Source organism: Theropithecus gelada, chromosome 6 (assembly GCF_003255815.1).
Source record: "Theropithecus gelada isolate Dixy chromosome 6, Tgel_1.0, whole genome shotgun sequence".
In the NCBI taxonomy this organism is placed as follows: Eukaryota; Metazoa; Chordata; class Mammalia; order Primates; family Cercopithecidae; genus Theropithecus; species Theropithecus gelada.
The window spans coordinates 19706257-19725853 of record NC_037673.1 but is presented as its reverse complement, the minus strand read 5'-3'; the positions used below and the strand labels follow the sequence as shown (position 1 = coordinate 19725853).

The window sequence follows — 19597 nt, the reverse complement described above, 5'->3', positions numbered from 1 at the left end:
CGGGCTATTCAGGTTATCTTTTTCTTCTTGATTAAAGTTTAGTAATTTGGGTCTTTCAAGGAATTTGTTTCATTCATTTGATTTGTTGAATTTATTAGTATAAAGCTATTCATATTATTCTCTTATTTATTGCCTTTTTACTACTTGAAGAAATTTAATGATCTTCCCTCTCTCCCATTCCTAATAGTGATAATTTCTCTTCTTTGTTTCTCCTGATCTGTCTAGCAAAAGTTCTATTAATTTTACTAATTTTAATTTTTTTCCTCAAATAGGCTTCATAAAAGGACCCAGGCATTCTGAAACATTTCAGATATAAAACTAACTTACTTTGAAAATCTCAGAGAAACTTAAGATCAATCTCCATGACAACTAAAGGCTGTAAGATATTTATTTAGGCAATTCTTTACCTACTTCTTCTTGGATCAAGGATGAATGGAACTTTCATCTCAAGGCTAGTTTGTTCTAATTCATCTGCAAGAATGCCAACAATTCAGGCCCTAATTCTCGTTCAAACACAGTGACTGATTCTTCACAAGCACAGTGTGGCTGGCCAACCCGTGTGAATCTGTCTTCTCTTGGTTGGCTCGGGTTGTTTAGACACTGCTTGTTGTACTGGCATAGCAATCCATCTGAGCTCTGTGTATAATTGCTAACCTACCCAAACTGCATTACCTTCCATCTGTTATCTTGTGTCATGGTTAACATGCATTGGGGAGAGAGAGAGAAACAAAATTCATCTATACATATAAACTTGTCTTTGCTTTGTATTTGCATTTTCTTTTTTTCTTTTATTTTTGAGATGGAGTTTCGCTCTTATTGCCCAGCCTGCAGTGCAATGATGCAGTCTCAGCTCACTGCAACCTCTGCCTCCCGGGTTCAAGCAATTCTCCTGCATAGCTGGGATACAGGCATGTGCCATCGTGCCTGGCTAATTTTTGTATTTTTAGTAGACCTGGGGTTTTACATGTTGGACAGGCTGATGTTGTACTCCTGACCTCAAGTGATCCACCTACCTCGGCCTCCCAAAGTGCTGGGATTACAGGTGTGAGCCATATATTTGCATTTTCTTTCTCAACACTTGAATAAAAACATATGAAACTCAAGTGTTATGTTGTGTAATACTTCATGGTAAAACACTTGTTTTTATTACTGGACATAATGATGAGTGATTTATTGGCATTTCATTTTATTCCTGTTGGTATTTTGACTATTAGTTTTACTCTTTCTACTTTTCAAATGAGAAAACCAAAACTTTTAGCACATTTACATTGTTCAGTGCTACAAAGATATCACACTCCAAAGCTCCCACTTATATAATCTTATTTCACTATGATGTCACTCAACTGAAAAAAAAAAATGTGTATAACAGTCATTTGAATAAGAGAAGTCTATGGGCTTACTTTTGGTAATATAATCCAGTGGTTTTATATCTACTCATTTTCTAAAACCACCCACTGACAAAATATGACACTGTCATTAACCCTTTTTTCCTTCCATTTGAATTTGATCATAGTACTATCATTGCTCCCTCTATGAATTTATTTTCTCCTCTTTTACTGCCTCCCTACATTCGTCCCTCTTTCTTTCCATCCCCTTTCTCCTTCTTTCTTCAATGTTGGGTGCCTATAAATACATAATTTGCATAAAGAATTAGACAGACCATTATCAATGCTTTGCATCTCTTCCTGTATTCCCACTCTAGCCAATCGTCCTCCTTGCATAAAGAATGTGTTTCTTAAAATCTGAAATATAATATTGTAGGGACTGCCCAAAGTAAGAAACCTTTTGAGTAGGTAGAAAACTTGCATTTGTCCTCCTTTGATCCTAACAATTATGACCATAATGTTTAAGTTTACTCTAATTTTCTTTACTGTGTCAAATCCACTGTTTAATCCATTCACTAGAATTTTGATCCCTTTAATATTTTTTATTCCCAGAGAGTATTTTTTTCAAATTTCTGCTCATTCTTGATGATTTCCTATTGTTTGAGCATCTTGTTAATTGCATCCATTATTTCTCTGATAATTTTGTGTACAGTATAATTATTCCTTAGTCTTATCGTACATCTGCATTTTTGGTGATCAAAATCAGTGGTTTCTCAACTTCGTTCTCCCTTATCATAATAATTACCATCCTCCCTTCCAGATATTCCTGCCCATGCTCCACAATTTGTGAGCCCTAGCTTATGAGTACTCAACTTCATTCTCCCTTACATGGCCCTCCTTTTCATTTGTTTCTAATCTGTTGTATTGTGAAGACAGCCTGAATTTCCATGTGTAGTAGTCCTGTGGGCCTTATTTATCTTATATTGCTGATGTACATCTGCCTCAGCTACTGATAGAGTTTGGATATTTGTCTCCGTCTAAATCTCATGTTGAATTGTAATCCTCAGTGATGGAAGTGGTGCCTGGTAGGTGGTGTTTGGATCACAGGACAGATCCCTCATAGCTTAGTGCTGTCTTCCTGATAGTGAGTTCTCCTGAGATCTGGTCATTTAAAAGTGTGTGGCACCTCCCCCTGACTCTCTTTCTCTTGCTCCTGCTTTTATTATGTGAGGTGCCTGCTCCTGCCTCACCTTCCGCCACAACTGTAAGCCTCTCGAGGTAGCCACAGAAGCAGATTCCGCATCCACAGAAACAGATTCAGCATCCACAGAAGCAGATTCCTCTATGCTTCCTGTACAGTCTATGGAACTGTGAGCCAATTAAATATATTTTCCTATAAATTACCCTGTCTCAGGTATTTCTTTATAGCAATGCAAGAATGGCCTAAGACAGCTGGTAAAGGACATGTTCCTGTCTCTGGACTACTTTCACTCAACTCTCTCTCCAGTGTTGGTAGCGAGCTAGTAGCGTAAACATTCCAAGCCTCCTCATCTTCACCATGGCTTGTCATGGAAAGCCACCTGTTTTTCCAATCTGGTGCGTTGCCCTCACTGGCTATTTGCTTCTCCCATTCACTGCTGCCCCTGCTGGGACTTCCAGCTTCTGCAGCTTTGGCTCTGGGTTCCTCTCTTGGTCAATTTGGGATCTTGTAATAAAATACCATAGACTGAGTGGTTTATCAAGAGAAAAAATTATTTCTCATAGTTCTGGAGGTTGAAAATCCAACATCAGGGTATTGCATGGTCCATTGGGTTCTGTTGTGGGTCCTTTTCTGAATTGTAGACTGCCAACTTCACTTGCATACTCTCCCATGGCAGTCTTTTTTTTTTTTTTTTGAGGCAGAGTCTTGCTGTGTCACCCAGGCTGTAGTGCAATGGCATGATCTTGGCTCCCTTCAACTTCACTTCAATTATCCTGTCTCAGCCTCCCTAAGAGCTGGGAGTACAGGTGCATACCACCACCATGGCTAATTTTTGTATTTTTAGTGGAGATGGGGTTTCACCATATTGGTCAGGCTGGTCTCGAATTCCTGACCTCAGGTGATCCACCCACCATGACCTCCCAAAGTGCTGAGATTACAGGCGTGAGCCACTGCGCCCAGACTGGTGTCACTTTCATAAGAGTGCGTATCCCATTCATGAAGGCTCCATTTCTACCTAATATCAGTATTTCCCCTTAATATGAATTTTTTTTTTTTTTTGGACAAGGTTTTACTTTTTTGCCCAGGCTGGAGTGCAGTGACGTGGTTACGCTCACTTCCGCTTCCACCTTTGGGGCTCAAGTTATCCTCCTGCCTCTGCCTTCTGAATAGCTGGGACTATAGGCATGAGTCACCATGCCCAGCTCCCCTTAGTATAAATTTTAAGGGGACACAAATATTCAGTCCATAATAGTTGTCACCCTGCCACCCAGGTATTTCTGCCCAGGCTCCAAAAGTTGTGAGCCCTAGTTTCTGAGGTCTAAAATGTAGGTGTTTATCTATGTTAGCTTTTTCATCACCTCTTCAGTGCACCAAACCCATGTTATTTTGGAGTAAATCTCAAAGACCAGTAATATGTCCAAAAGTGATTAACACCCTGGATCTAGCTTGATAGAGAAATAGTAGAGTCCCTCAAAATTCTCCAGAAGGTGCTCTCTTTGTTTTTCCCGTTCTTTCCTTTTCATAGGTGTGTGTGTGCTTGTTTATCTTCTCTTTTCATAAATGTTTATGATTCCAAGTTTTTAAATGTGTTCTTGGTGTTCCCATCTGTTTCTCTTTTTTTTAAACTTTAACTACAATGTATGAATCCTTTTAGGTTTTATAGTTCATGTCTTTTATTTTCTGATGTCCCATTTATCTGTCAGCTGCACATATACACTGAATTTACAGGTAACTCAAAACTCAGTTTTCCCCAACTATCATTATATTTATATCATGTTCTATTTTTAAACTCCCACCTACATTTTAGTGTCTCCTATATTACTTTTAACCTATGAAAGATATCACCTCCTGAGTCTCTCAGATAGTAAACAAATTGCCATTCTTGATACTTCTGTGACTCAACTACTTCCTTATGTCCTAAAATCAATGTTTCTAACTTTTTAAATAAAATGTCTATTTATTGTCTCTTTAATGTGCTCCTGAATAGGATTCACTTTTCTTCAGAGTCTCTTCTGAACTGTGAGGTTTTTTCCATGCTTGCGCCTTGTAAGTCAAATTACAATGTGTTTTACCTTTCTAAAATTCAATTTTCCTTCTGCTACATCCCTCTTTTTTCGTCCTTTTTTTTTTAGATTAAAATAATTGCATGGATATATCTTTTTTACATAAAAACTTTAAACTATAAAGCATGCCATTCGAGGGACTGAGCTCTACTTACCTTTTCAGACTTCTCATCTGATCTTGTTCTGAATGATATTTCGTTTGTCTTTGGATTTCCACATGTTTTTATCTGGTAGAGTCCTAAATAGTATTTGCAGTTAGTTGGTTCTTAGTAACTGTTCACTATATAGTTGCTAAAATATGAAACAGAGGTAAGAATCCCCTTATTTATCCTATGATCATGTATGTAGGTAATATCCATATAAAATTATATCAGAAACACTATGAATATGAATATCAGAAGATAAATATAAGACACATATAAATATCACACAGTAATTCACCAGCTCTTAATTTTTGATGTTTACTTAAGAAGGGTTATATAAATAATGTTTAATCTTAATTTTGGTCATTTAATATATAACCAATGCAGAAGATGCAAAAATGTATTTAAAGTATTGTACATTTAGACTTTTCAGTAATTTTGTCTGTGCATACACAATAATGTTATTTGGCTAAATTATAAGAGCCCAGGCTCTGAAGTTAACAAGGTTCAAATCTACATTCTATTACTTAACAGCTTTGTAATCTTGGGCAAATTTACTGACAACAATAAGATTCAGTTTCTTAATTTAAAAATAGAGTATGATAATACTTCAAAGTAGCACTAAAATATGTTAATGTTTTAGCAGGATATCTGACACAATTAAAACCACATAATTTTATCATCTGACAGTCCTGGAGGTCACAATTTCTAAAATCAAGGTGTGAACAGGGCTGCGTTTCTTTTGGAGACTGCAGGGGAGATTCTGTTTCTTTTCAACTTTTAGAAGCCGGAATTCCTTGCCTTGTAACCTATTCTTCAAGCATTAAGGCAAGTAGTACAGCATCTTCAACTCTCTCTCTCTTTCTGTCTCTCTCTCACTGACGCCTACTTATGTCTTCACAGGTTTCTTCTGACTCTCCTGCCTCCCCTTTTCTCTTATAACAACTCTTGGGATTTTATTGAGCATATCTGGATAATCCAGATTAACTCTCCCTAAATTATTCACATCAGCAAAGCCTATTCTCCATGCAAAATAACATATTGACAAGTACTGTAGATAAAGATATAGACATTTTTGAGGAGGGGGTAATATTGTAAATGCAAAATAAGTATTTTAGGGGGGTAGGAAAAAGAGTGACAATCAGGCTCTAAAGTTTGTATGAGATATTAATTAATAACTTTCTAAGGACAGGAGAGTAAAAAGAGTTTGATCATGTTAGAGAAAAATTCTGTCAGTAGTTCCCAAAAACATACAGAATGGAAAATAATTTGCACATTTCTTTATCAGTAAGCTATAAAAATATCATAATCCCTTTTTGAATGTAAATTTCTTCATCTTGATTTTATAGAGATACATTTTGCATGAATAAGTATATAATGTGGAGACATTTGAAAATTTTATAAGCTGTACTAAATGAAGGAAAGAATACACTGCAGTTAATTGGTGCACTCCTGCCCCTGACAACTGCTGATTTGATTTCTCTAACTGCACCTTAGTTTTGTTTGGCCTACAAATGAATACAAATAGAACTAAAGTAAATGTGCTTCTTTGAGTTCAGCTTACTTAATTCAGCATACTACTTTGAGATACACCCTAACACCTTGCTGGTGAATTCATTATTTCCCCAATACTCAGTGGCTTAAAACAACAAATATTTCTTATCTCACAGTTTCTGTGAGTCAGGAATTCAGTCATGGCTTAGCTGAGTGCCTCTGTTTCAGGATCTCTCATGGCTGTGATCAAGGTGTTAGCTGGGGTTGCAATCATTTCAAGAAAAAAATTTGCAGAAAATCTCCTTCCAAGATACCCCTAAGTCTCTGGGCAGGTTCATGTTGACTGTGGGCTGGAGTCATCAGTTTTCTTGCCATGTGAGCCTCTCCTTAAGGCTTCTCATGCATGGCAGCTTTCTGCCCTGAGTGAGGGCTCCGAGATAGAGAGCAACAGAGAGTGATAGATGATAAGAGGGAGTAAGCATGACAGAAGCCAATATCATTTTATAACCTATATTTCAAAGTGACATCCATCACTTTTATCTTATTACAAGGAGTCACTATGTCCCACCCAAACTCAAAAAGACGACATTGCACAAGGGCGTAAATGACAGGAGACAATACACATTAGAGGTAATTCCAATAGCTGCCTACCAGAGCCTGCCCTCTGACACCTCAGTGATTCATGTTTCTCTCACAAAATATACTTCTCTTCACCCAAGTACCTCAAAAGTGTCATCCCATTATAGTGTTATCTCAAAGTCCAGAATCTCATAATTTATTTCAAGCCTAGGTGTTGATGTGTCCATTTTTAATTGGACTAATTGCCTTTTTGTTGAGTTGTGCTGTTCATACATTTTAGATATTTAAGCACATGTCCTTGTATATAGTTTCTCTTCATCTGTAGTTCTGTGAAGCTACAAAGAAATGTTATTTGCCCCCCAAAATACAAAATGCAATGCTGGGACAAGCGTAGAAAAATGAATACAGCTATTCCTTTTCAAAAACAGCAAAATGGCAGACACAAAAGAGTACATAGCAATTCTGAAATTCAGCCAGAGAAATATTAGAAGTTCATTGATTAGGGCTCAAGGTCTAGGAATAATTTTCATGACTACACTCTATGGACTTTTTTTTTTTTTTTTTTTTTTTGGAAAGTTTGGATGGATTTGCAACTGAGTGGTTTTCTTAGCTGGCATACTGCCATTAGAATTTTGGGGATAGAATAATCTCTTTGTTTCTGTTAAATTACATTGGCACATTAAATTAAATTGTAAATTACATTAGAAAACTATGTTAAAATTCAAGTTACAGTTACATGTGTGGGGATATATTTTTGGACTCTCTAATCTGTCCCTTTAATCTGCATATCTATATTTTATCCTAACGTGATTTTCTTGTGAGACGTGAAATCAAGTACTGTTAATCTGCTGATTATGGTTTTTTTTTTCAAACTATTTGACAATTACAGGTCATTCCCATTTTCATGTATCAGCTTGTTAATTTCTTTAAAAAGTCCATAGGTATATAATTTGGAATTTCACATACTTTATGAGTAAATTTCAGGCAAAATGTATGTGTAATATTTTGAGAAATTGACAAATACTTATCAAAATGGCTACACCACTTTACAATTCTATCTGCAATGTATAATGTTTTAAATTTTCCTTACCCTTGCCAATACTTACATCTTTTAAAAATGTTAGCTCTCCTAATGACTGTGAAGTGGCAACCGATTGTAGTTTTCATTTACATTTCTGTAATGACTAATGATGTTGATTATCTTTATTTGTTGTTTACGTATCTTCTTTTGAGAAGTGTGTACTCAAATTCTGCATTCCTTTTTAATTAGGCTATTTGCCTTATTGTTGAGTTGTGCTATTTATAAATTCTAGATACTAGATCCTTATCAAATATAATAATTTGTACATACTGTCTCCCACTCTATGAGTCATACTTTCACTTTTCTGGTAGCACATTTTGAAGCACATCAATTTTAATGTATATATTTTATCTATATTTGTATTTGCCTGTGTTTTTGACATCATAGTTACAAAGCATTGCTTATTCTAATGTTGTAAAGATTTACATTTGTGTTTCATTTTAAGAGTTTTATTATTTTATCTATTACATTTAGACTTTTGCTTTACTTCCAGTTAACTTTTGCTTGTAAGGTGTTGGAATACAACCTTTCCGCCTATAAAACTCTCTTTAGTATTTCTTGGAGAACAAATCTACTAGCAAAAAAAATTCTGATTTTGTTTATCTAGGAACATTGTAATTTTTCCATCATTTTTAACAGCTAGTTTGCTAGATATTGAACTTTTAGTTGATAATATTTTTCTTTCAGCATGTTGAATATATAATTCAACTTGCTCCTAGCTTCTCTGGTTTCTTATTAGAAATCAGCTGTTGATTTTATTGACAATGTCTTGCCTGTAACAAGATTCTTTTCTCTTGCTACTTTCAGGATTCTGGCTTTGTTTTCTCTTCTAGGTGTTTGATAGCAATGTGTATCATTATGAATCCCTTTTAGTTCATGCTACTGAGGTTCATTGAGCTACTGGAATGTAGATTTGTGGTTTTTATCAAATAGAGAAAGTTTTGGGGCTTTATATCTTCAAATGTTCTTTCTGTCTCCTTTTCTCTCTCCTCTATTTCTGTGACTCCCATTATCCATACATTCTTAGGTTTAGTGGTGTCTTTTATGCTGTTTATTTTTTCATCATTCTTTTTCCTTTCTGTTTATTAGGGTGAATAATCTCAGTTGACCTCTTATCAATGTTGCTGTTTCTTTCTTCTGTCTTCTTAAATCCGTTGTTGTGCCTCACTAGTAAGTTTTCAATTTCCATTATTATGCTTTTCTATTTCAGATATGTTAGTTGTGTCTTATAATTTTTATTTTGTTATTGATTTTTTCTATTTCATGAGATATTGTCTTTATACTTTAATTCTTTATACATTGTCTTCTTTAGTTCTTTAAACAAATTTATAGTAGTCCCTTTGATGTCTTTATCTAGTAAGTCTTATTATCAGACTTCCTCATATGCAGTTAATTTCTATTAATCACTTTTATTCCATTGTATGTGTTATAGGTTTTCCTTTCTTTCCTTTAATAGGTCTTGCTGAGAACTAGGCATATCAAATATTATAATGTGGCAAATCTGGAAATCAGATTCTCCCTTCTCTGTGGTGTTTGTTGTTGCTGCATTCATTGTTGTTTGTTTAATGAGTTTTCTACAATCGTTTTGTAAAATCTTTATTTCTGGTTGTGTTTGCTTGTGGAAGTCTCAGCTTGCCTTAATTATCAGTGAGTTAATGGTTTGACAGAGATTTTTAAATATCTGGACAATATATATACTAATATTTACTGTGGGGCAGTGTTGTATATGTTGAGGTATACCTTCGACACTCAGTTGGAAAGTTTATAACTCCACCTTTGCCATACATTTCTGCTTGCAATGACCTCAAGTTTAACTAGAAGTTAGATCTATGTTCCTTGTATGTCTTTTCTAACCTTTAATTCCTTCTCCAGATATTTGCAAAGTATACACACACCTGTGACTTCTAGATTTTCTGAAATATGTCAGAGCTTTTAAAAGTTCCTTATAAACTAATTCCCTAGCTTTTCCTTTTAAGCATTTTGTTATTCTATTGTTTGTGTTGTTATTCATCATTTCAGGAAGTTTTGCTTTTCAAGAATTTCCTCTGATTGTTTTTGAAAAACCTCTTTGGTGAAAGCTATTTGCATTAGGTAAATTCTGAGTCAGATCAAATAACAACAAACTTGAGAGTGGGGTCTTCCAAGGAATCATCACAGAGTTCACATAATTAGAATTTTAGGGGCATGTAGCCTGAAGGAACTCCAGCTCAATTCTGCTCCCTCCAGTGGCTACCAGGCTGCTGATTTTGACCTTGATTTGGGGATCTTGGTTTTCAAGGCTGCAGTGGAGGTAGAGGGATGGGAATAGAGCAAATTAATATACCTCAAAGTTCATTTTTGAAGATATGAAGATTCAGACATTTTTCTTATATACATTTTTCTTTTTTATATACATTTTTCTTCTGTACATCCCTGGAATGCTGCAAGACTTTGGTCAATTTCCCAAGTTTGGAAAAAGTTAGTTATTACAATTTTTGGCAGTATTTTCATTGCTTTAATGGAGGAAATCATTTGGAGGTTGCTTTTCCCACCATTTCTACTGATGTCTCCGTACAGTTATATATAATTTATATATGTGTGTGTATATATATGTGTGTGTGTGTGTATATATGTGTGTGTATATATATGTATGTGTGTGTATATATATACACACACACACATATATAAAATATATATTTTATATAAATATATATATAAATATATATATATAAATGATTTATAAGGCTTGGTAGATGTCTACAATATTGTTTTTATTTTAATTTTGCCCCTTCTGTTTTTGTTTTCCAGTGTTTCCTTCTGCTTTATCTTGGTTTATTCAAATACTTTTACTATTTTGTTTTAATTTCTCTATGACTTTCTCAGTTATGTATCACTTTATTAATTTTAGCATTTATTCAAATGCTAATAAAATTCATTAATAAAATAATATGTTGAAGTATATTTGGAGTAAATATTGTATCACTTCTTATCGGATAGTTTATATTTGCTAGGCTATTTCCTTTGCTTATTTCCTTCATGACATTTTTTACTAATTTTTACTTCACCCTTCAAGCCTCCTTTTTCACAAATGCTCTGCTTTTATGACAATATAATAACAATTACCTATCCTATTTTTTCTACTTTCTACCTATTATTTGTTACCTTATAAAACCCCGCTTATAATGTTATTGTTTTTGCTTTTAATAGTCAGTTGTCTGTTTAAATTGAGATTTAAAATAAAAACATTTTTTATATTGATCTCTTGACTGACCGCTTTAGAATTCCTTATTCCTTTCCACTATGCCACGTTTTCTCCTGGTATTATTTTAATATTTTTACACCTTTTTGTTATTTTAAAATTGTTGTTTACTTATTTGATATGCCTTATTTAAATCAATAATAAAAATTTCAATTATCATATTTTATTATTTGATAATATTTATTAAAATCTAATGTGCATGGTTACTGGAGCTATGAAAATGAATAAAATTTGGCTCCTCCCCTCAATGAAAGTAAAGTTGGAAAGATGAAACTTTTAATAGAAAAGATAGTACAATATGGACGTATTGAATGACAAGGCATTCTTTGGCATCAGAATGGAGTGGCAGCTTATTACGATGAGAAGTTCAGAAGCAACTTCACAGAGGATGAGAAACCACTAAACTCTGGACAGATAAATAGAAAATATCTAGTTTGAAGGGGATTAGATGCGGATGGGTTGGCACTTTTAAAGCCAGCTTATACAGTTTAGTTTGCTGAAATTTAGAGTGATTGAAGAGCCAAATGATTCAGTGAGAAGCCTAGACAGGCATCAGATCAAGATGTAGTCCTTCTGAAACTGTGGGGAAACTCTCAAATATTTTACGCCGAAAAGGATCAAACTCAAATTTCTGAAATAACACATTGACAAGCAGTGTGAATGGACTGGATGGAGAGACAAACAGCAACAGAAGAAATGAGACCACTTACATGATAACTACAAAAATCTAAGTAAGAAAGTATGATGTATGAATGAACCCAGTGGTAACTGTGATGGAGAGAAGGAGTGGATTGGGGAGACTTTTAAGAAGAAAGAATCACAAAACCTTTGAAAGATTATAGTGAGGAGAAATGGTGAAAGCAAAATCGATATTAACCATAAAATTTCAATCTTGGGTTACTGAGAGAAGAGTAAGAAAGCTCCAGCTTCTTACTTTGATACACACAAGAGAAGATATAGAAGGAGTTCTGACTCGTAAAATGAATACTTTGGACTTTATGATTGAAAAAGTTCTGGGCCGGGCACGATGGCTCACGCCTGTGATCCCAGCACTTTGGGAGACCGAGGCGGGTGGATCACCTGAGAGCAGGAGTTTGAGACCTGCCTGACCAACATGGTGAAACCCCGTCTCTACTAAATATATAAAAATTAGCCGGGCATGGTGATGGGTGCCTGTAATCCCAGCTACTCGGGAGGCTGAGGCAGGAGAATTGCTTGAACCTGGGAGTCAGAGGTTGCAGTGAGCCAAGATTGCTCCATTGCACTCCAGCCTGGGTGGCAGAGGGAGACTCCGTCTCACAAAAAAAAATAAAAATGAAAAATAAAAAAATTTGAATAAAATTTCCATTTTTAATAAACTTACCTGTGAAAAGAATTTGTGCACAGCAGCAGACTTTGCAGGATTTTTATTTCAATGTGGAGAGTTATATGGACTCAACCATGGGTTGAGTAACCCCATTCTCCAGCACAGGAAAACTTTAAAAAGACACTCTTAACTGTCTTCCTTAGTTTGCCTCAACCTACAGCTTCTCCCCATTCCCTGAATTCGCAGAGTGAGGACTCAGTAGGTCAGAGTTTTGCATTTTGTTTTTTTTGATGTGTTGAATTGACTTCATCGTGTTTTTAAATTTCTCCCTCTTTATAAAATTATGTTATTCAATAACCAGAAGATGTTTGGTGACATTAGATCAGTTTCTGTCAAATAATATGGTTTAATTCACAAGGTGGATAATTAAGAGAAAAAATGTGATGAGAAATCCCCACACAAATAATTTTTGAATAACTTTTAGCTTTTTTATTTAGGGGAAAAAAAACAAAAAAACAAAACAGGACTATAGATTGAGATTGTCTTTTTTTCCGGGAGAATTTTCCCTGAAGAGAAAGTGAGTTTCTCTTAATGCCTTTATTGGAATATCAACTATTCTGTGGATCTCACTCTTTCTTGCTCACTGAGCTAAAAACTTCTTGAGGACAATGGCCCCTGTTTGATTCACCTTAGCACATCACTTGATACATAGTGGGGATGCAATTAATTCTTTCTTCCATTCAGTTACATTGAATTGGATTTTAGCTGAGAATACACATGAGAACATATTGATACAGGCCAGAACTATGGCTGAATAAAGGTATAGAAATGACAGGGCTTAGGTGGGAGAAATGAGAGATAGTCAGGGATACAAATCCAGCAAAAAATTAAGAAAGACTTCAGAAAGCCATGCAGTCATTTGAGAAAATATTAACTGGAAATATCTAGAAAACTTGATGAAATGGCCTAGTAATTACAGCTAAATTAAGGACAGAATTTTAATGCTCTTTTTTGTGTGCTGGTTGGCCTCCTGCCAGGAGATGGTGCTTTCCAGAGAGCACCAGCTGTGGTAGTATGGAGAGGAACCCATGGTGGGTGGAGCCCTACAACTCCCAAAAGTATATGCCCTTTGTCTTCAGTTACCAGGATGGGTAGGGAAGTATCATTGGGTGGGGGCAGGGCTAGGCGTGTCTGAGCTCAGACTTTTCTTGGGCGGGTCTTGCTGCGGCTGCTGTGGGGGATGAGGGCAAAATTTCCAGGTCAATGCAGTTATGTACCTAGCAGGATTATGGCTGCCTCTGCCGAGTTGTGCAGGTTGTCAAGAAAGTGGGGGAGAGCCGGGAGTCACAGGCTTCACCCAGCTCCCACGCAATCTGAAGTGCTGGTCTCACTCCTACCATGGTCCCATAATAGCACCGAGTGTGTTTCCAGGCAATGGGCAAGCAGGCCTGAGAACTTACTCCTGGCTAACGCGCTTCCCAGCTGCAAAAGAAAGTAGGGCTTTAGTGCTTCCCCAGCCCGTGGATTCTACCTGCAGGATTTGCATCCTCCCCTTAGTCCAAGCAGGAATGGATACTGCTTCCTCTGCCTCTGTATTTTGCTTGGCTTTCTAAATTCACACAGTTCCAGGTGAGATCAGAAATCTTCTCCCATAAACCAGACCTTCAGTTTCCCCAGCGGGGTGTGTATTCAGGGGCGAAGGATCTCCCTTTCCCTCTTTCACAGCGTGGGCACTTCCAGTATTTGGGCTGTCTTGGGGGCCCTGCAGGAACAATCTGCTTCCTTCAGAGGGTCTGTGAGTACTCTCAGGATTCCCGATATTCCTGCAGTCATTCTGGGGCGAAATTCACGATGCGAGCCTCCACATCCTGCTCTGTCCATCTGAGTTATAGCTGCAATCTAGTCCTGGCTCCCATCCACCTTGATGGATTAAATTTTTGAAAATAAAACTTTATTTAACTGTTTAACATAACTTTTTACACATTTATTGGTGTTTAAATAAAAATTATGGTTAATGCATGTCCCTTTTTCACAGAGACTAATATATTATCAGTTAGCATGAGACTGTAACTGCTTAATGTGTTTTATTTCACATCAGTTACTTATTAAGATTTCGATTGATTTTTGTTTCATTTGCTTATACTTTAAGAATGTAATACATTCTGGAATGAAGGATACATAATACCTCTCAATGACATGTATCCCCTATGTTTTCACATTTCTTTCACATTGTGTCACATAATTTTATGCAAGTTTTGGAGATAATGATCAATCATAGTGGAATTACTATATTTCTGCCTTTATTTTTGGCTTCCACTGAAATATTATAAATATGTTTTCTACTTATAAACAAGTGTATAAATTATGTAGCCCAAAATATTACAGTTTTAACATAGCTTAAAGTCCTAATTAAACTCAACTTTCTAAATGAATGGCTCCACCACCATCTTCTTAACCTTTTAAAGTTATTCTTCCCCAAGGGATAGAATATGATTGTATTGAGCAACTTTGCATTAGAGTGAAAGCTATACATTTTCAGGTCCTGATCCTAATGTAGTCCAGGGTGAATAAATAGTTTTCTAGAGTGAACTCATGTGAGTCACATTGACTTTCTAAGTGCCATAGGTTACTACTTAATGCTAAGAAAGTGAGTTTGTTAAAGTAATGCTAGAGATTACTAGCATTTTTGCTTCACTAGGGTGACTGCATTTTCTTTTTATTTTTTTTCACCCCTCATTCCTTTGCTGTTCTCTAAAGAGCAGTTAATTAACCCTACTTTATTATGTGATGAGATACCCAAAGACTATCTGTTCTTGCTTTAGCACAATAAAATGGCTGTCTTTCAGCATGAAAATACAGCCTAGTTTGCAAAATCCCATGGCTCTAAAAGTATAAATAAGGTGTTACATTCAGACCCTGCTACTGGGTATTACTAAACTGATTTAAAAAAAAAAAAAAAAAAAAAAGAACTCCACTGTATATGACTGAAATCAAATTTATCTTCCAAATATCTTTTCTTATTTCACTGCAAAAAAATCATGGACATCTCTCTTAAGTAGTATAGTGACTAGCTAAGCTTGTAACCTATATTTAACTGGTTACTGAGTCACTACCATGTGTATATATGGAGTATTTCTAATTTCCATGCTCTTTTCCAAATTCTTTCATTTGATGTCTCATTGGTGACCCCACTCAGAGATGACATATTTCTATCATCATAATATTCCTAACCAGATTTCTAATCTGGTTATTATTATATATTCCTAATCTCTATTCAAGAGCTATTTCTCCATTTCTCAAGTTTTCTATGTCTGCAACTATCCTTACTATTCACATATTTCATTCATTCATCATTTTTTGGCTTCCAAAAATTAATAAAATACTTCTCTAGAGTGTTAAAACTCATTTATTAAAAAATTCAAGACAAAATAGTCAAGGTTTCTTTCAGGCTCCATTCCTGTTGCAAAGTGTATGTTACAAACAGAACTGAGATTTGAGAATAGATGGGGTGGAGGAGTGGGAATCTTGAGAGTAAACCACTTTGCTACTTCACAAGTGGTTATCATCATAATCATATAAAGTATTAGTCAATCTACTAAATAACTACTACAATGGTTTCCCATTAGTGTTACATGGGGATGTGATTATTTCAAGATTTAACCAGGCTGGCCAAGAAACTAAAATTTCATTAATAAAATGATCATCTACATTATTTAAAAACTCATGCTAAATATTCTCAGAAAGCAATGTAATCTAAATACATTTTCATGATATTTTGGTGTAAGTTTCATAATATTTGGTATAAGATTATCCAACAATATAAATATTTTTGAATTATAATTCACTGATCTTATTGCAATATAGGTTCAAATTAGTCATGTCTTCAGAAGCATTTATGCTGTTTATTAGGTATTATAAAAACTTTATTAATTATAGAAAGTATATGTGAATTATGATAATGGTACACATGTGGAGTCATATTCAAGTCTTAAAACTGTAACCCTAAAATTACTGAAATTTTTATTTTATATCTGAATTACTAGAATTTATATAGAGTGTATAGTATATGTATTTTAATAGATGCTGTAGTTTAAGAACTTTACTATTTCTCTCATATATTTAAGCCTATTCTTCTTTAAATATACTTAAGTATCTGTAATACGACCTTAACTGTACACTTAGTATAATTTTATATTACTACATTTTGTTAGTAATAAAAAGACTAGGTGATATCAAATAAAGTTCACTAAAAATGTTTTTCATGTATATATATATACACACACACACACACATATACATATCCTGAAGATGAATGCCAATTTTCATCATTGTTAAACTTTTAGAAATTGTTAAAAGGCATAACACATTATGCAGAAATGTTTTATATAGTTATAAGTACAAAATATAGATTTATAATTTATATATAACAACATAATAATTACCAAACTATCTCACCTTTTATAGTTTAATGACAAGTATTCTAGAAAAGGTTTTAAAAACATTTGGTAAATGAATTTGTTGATTTACTTTGCTCCGTTTTGGTCACAGATTGATGTGAAGTTAGAGAATATGAAATAGGTTGCTCTACTGATAATTTGTGGGTGTCTGCTTCATGAAAGATGAATCTTTTCTTCTAGTAACGAAAATGATATGTTAAGAGACATAAATAAATAAACACATTTTCATACATGGATACAATTGTATCACCCAATTCAGTCTGCATTCTTCTTTTAGTATCCAGTTTACTAATGAAGTGTGAATCTTTGAAAGCTGTGTATTTTTGCTCATTTTTATGCAAGATCTAAATAAACATTTTTAAATGGTTTCATTTGTTGAATCTTACTCTGTGATTCCTGTCAAAATTTTGCCCTGGTAATTTTGTACATGTTTTCAAGAAAGAAGCAAAATTATTCCCATACTATCATTTATGTTTCAGTTGCCCTAATTTTCCCAGAAAAAGTCTTTTTCTCATATTGCATTGTCTTTTTCTGTATTTTGTCTTTTCCAAATGTCTTCTGAGAGTTCAGAGACTTTAAAACTCAAAAATGTTCATGTTACTATGGCAAGAAAACTGAAATGCTATGTGAACAAGGTTGTGTTTTTTCAATGTTTCTACGTGTCAGAAATGAGAAAAAGGTAAGTCATTGAGGTTATGTGACCAAAAGGGTTTAATATAAAGGATAACTGTTCAGACCTCTTGGGAGAAACAATCCTTAAAAATATATTTGTGAACTGAGGAAATACTGCTGTTATTTCTAGCTAGAAATATAGCACTGGCACTCATGGAACTATTTAAGTGAATTCGGTGTTATAGCACAATCTTTAGCAAAAACTACATGCAGTTTAAATGACAACAAATTGTATTATCTTAATATTTCAGGTATTTTTCTTATTGAAGATCTCTTCTCTAATTTATTGTTACTTTAATAATATCTATTCAAATATATTTGATAATTTTAATTTTAGTAAGTGTAGATTTGTTACTATATTTCAGTTAATTAAAATGAGGGCCTATTTATCAACTAAATATCAACTACTATTTAAATTTTGAGTTAAAGTTTTATAATCCCTAACTAAAAAAATACTCTATCCCTAAAAAAGTATTTTATTTATTTATTTATTTAATATTATTATTTTTGAGACGGAGTCTCACTCTGTCACCCAGGCTGGAGTGCAGTGGCACCATCTCAGCTCACTGCAAACTCTGCCTCCGAGGTTCACGCCATTCTCCTGCCTCAGCCTCCTTAGTAGCTGGGACTATGGGTGCCCGCCACCACACCTGGCTAACTTTTTGTATTTTTAGTAGAGACAGTGTTTCACCGTGTTAGCCAGGATGGTCTCAATCTCCTGACCTCGTGATCCTCCTGCCTCGGCCTCCCAAAGTGCTGGGATTACAGGCGTGAGCCACCACACCAGGCCAAAAATACTCTATTTTTTAATATTCTACATCAAAGCCCTTCATATTAGAAGTGATTTCATTTATTTTTTTCTAATTATTAAACACATGACTGTGACTATGACTTAAATATGTGCCTCTTTTGTGAAAATTTTAATAATTAATTTGAACCTCAATTTGTCATACGATATATATTTTTTTCTAGTTGTAAAGTTGAAATCAATGTCAAATAATTAAAACAAAATGAAACAAAATATATTATTTTCACAAGTACGGAAGTCAACAATAATCTGGGAATTTATTTTCCCAACTTTATGGCAGTTAGTGGAATGTGGATTTAGTAAAATTACAGGACCATTTTTGTTTTAATAAATATTGTTTATTGGTTTTTTCTTAGCTCAATAACTGGATCTCTTAGACAAACCATGATAGCAATATCCTTATTATTAACCAAGTGAAAAAAAGAAAAATACTGCAGAAAAGTAAATGATAGTAGTAACACACAGCGCACTATAAAGGGAAGAAAAGTCATAGTCAAACAAAGTAATTATAGGTAGGCAATTTTCAGAGAACATAATGTGAGGTCGGAATATAAATACATGCTAAATTATTCCATGTGTATTTCACAGCTTCACTCCAATTCTGACAAAGGTGATGGATCTGTCAAGTACATCCTTACTGGAGAGGGTGCTGGGACTATATTTATCATTGACGATACCACGGGTGATATCCACTCAACAAAAAGCCTAGACAGAGAGCAGAAGACCCACTATGTGCTTCACGCTCAAGCCATTGACAGACGTACAAACAAACCTCTTGAACCTGAATCTGAGTTTATCATCAAAGTGCAAGACATCAATGACAATGCTCCAAAATTCACAGATGGACCATACATTGTTACTGTGCCTGAAATGTCAGACATGGGTAAGAAAAATCATTTTTATGATTATGAAATTAACATATTTTTAAAAATAAAAAGGTCATCTTTAGAACACCAATTTTTACTTCTATATGTATCTAGAGGGGATACATATACATAAACTTCATATAAATATGAAGTTTCAAAACATTTTAGTATTTTTTGAGGCATAAAGTGTTAAAGACTATTGGGTCTGGCAATTATAATATTCATTGAAGTTGATTTCTAATAATGTAAGTGTAGGTAGTAGTTGGATCTCAAGGGGAAAGAAACATACATTTGAAAACACGTGGAATACGTGTTTTTTGATATGTCTTTTCTATGACGTGAATTCTATGTGTATATTGTTAAG

At 34.6% G+C, this 19597-nt stretch overlaps 1 protein-coding gene across 10 annotated transcripts in view; it reads left to right on the top strand.

Annotated features, from left to right (window-relative positions):
• Positions 1 to 19597, top strand: part of CDH18 (cadherin 18) — a 1123324-nt gene that overhangs the window by 831966 nt on the left and 271761 nt on the right. For all 10 annotated transcript variants that reach the window (XM_025387876.1, XM_025387869.1, XM_025387867.1 and 7 more), the window contains one exon: positions 18956 to 19250. Coding sequence is in view for 8 of the 10 variants with exons in the window: in XM_025387869.1 (XP_025243654.1) it covers positions 18956 to 19250 (295 nt within the window). In the remaining 2 variants the exon portion in view is untranslated. The remainder of the gene's footprint in view (positions 1 to 18955; positions 19251 to 19597) is intronic.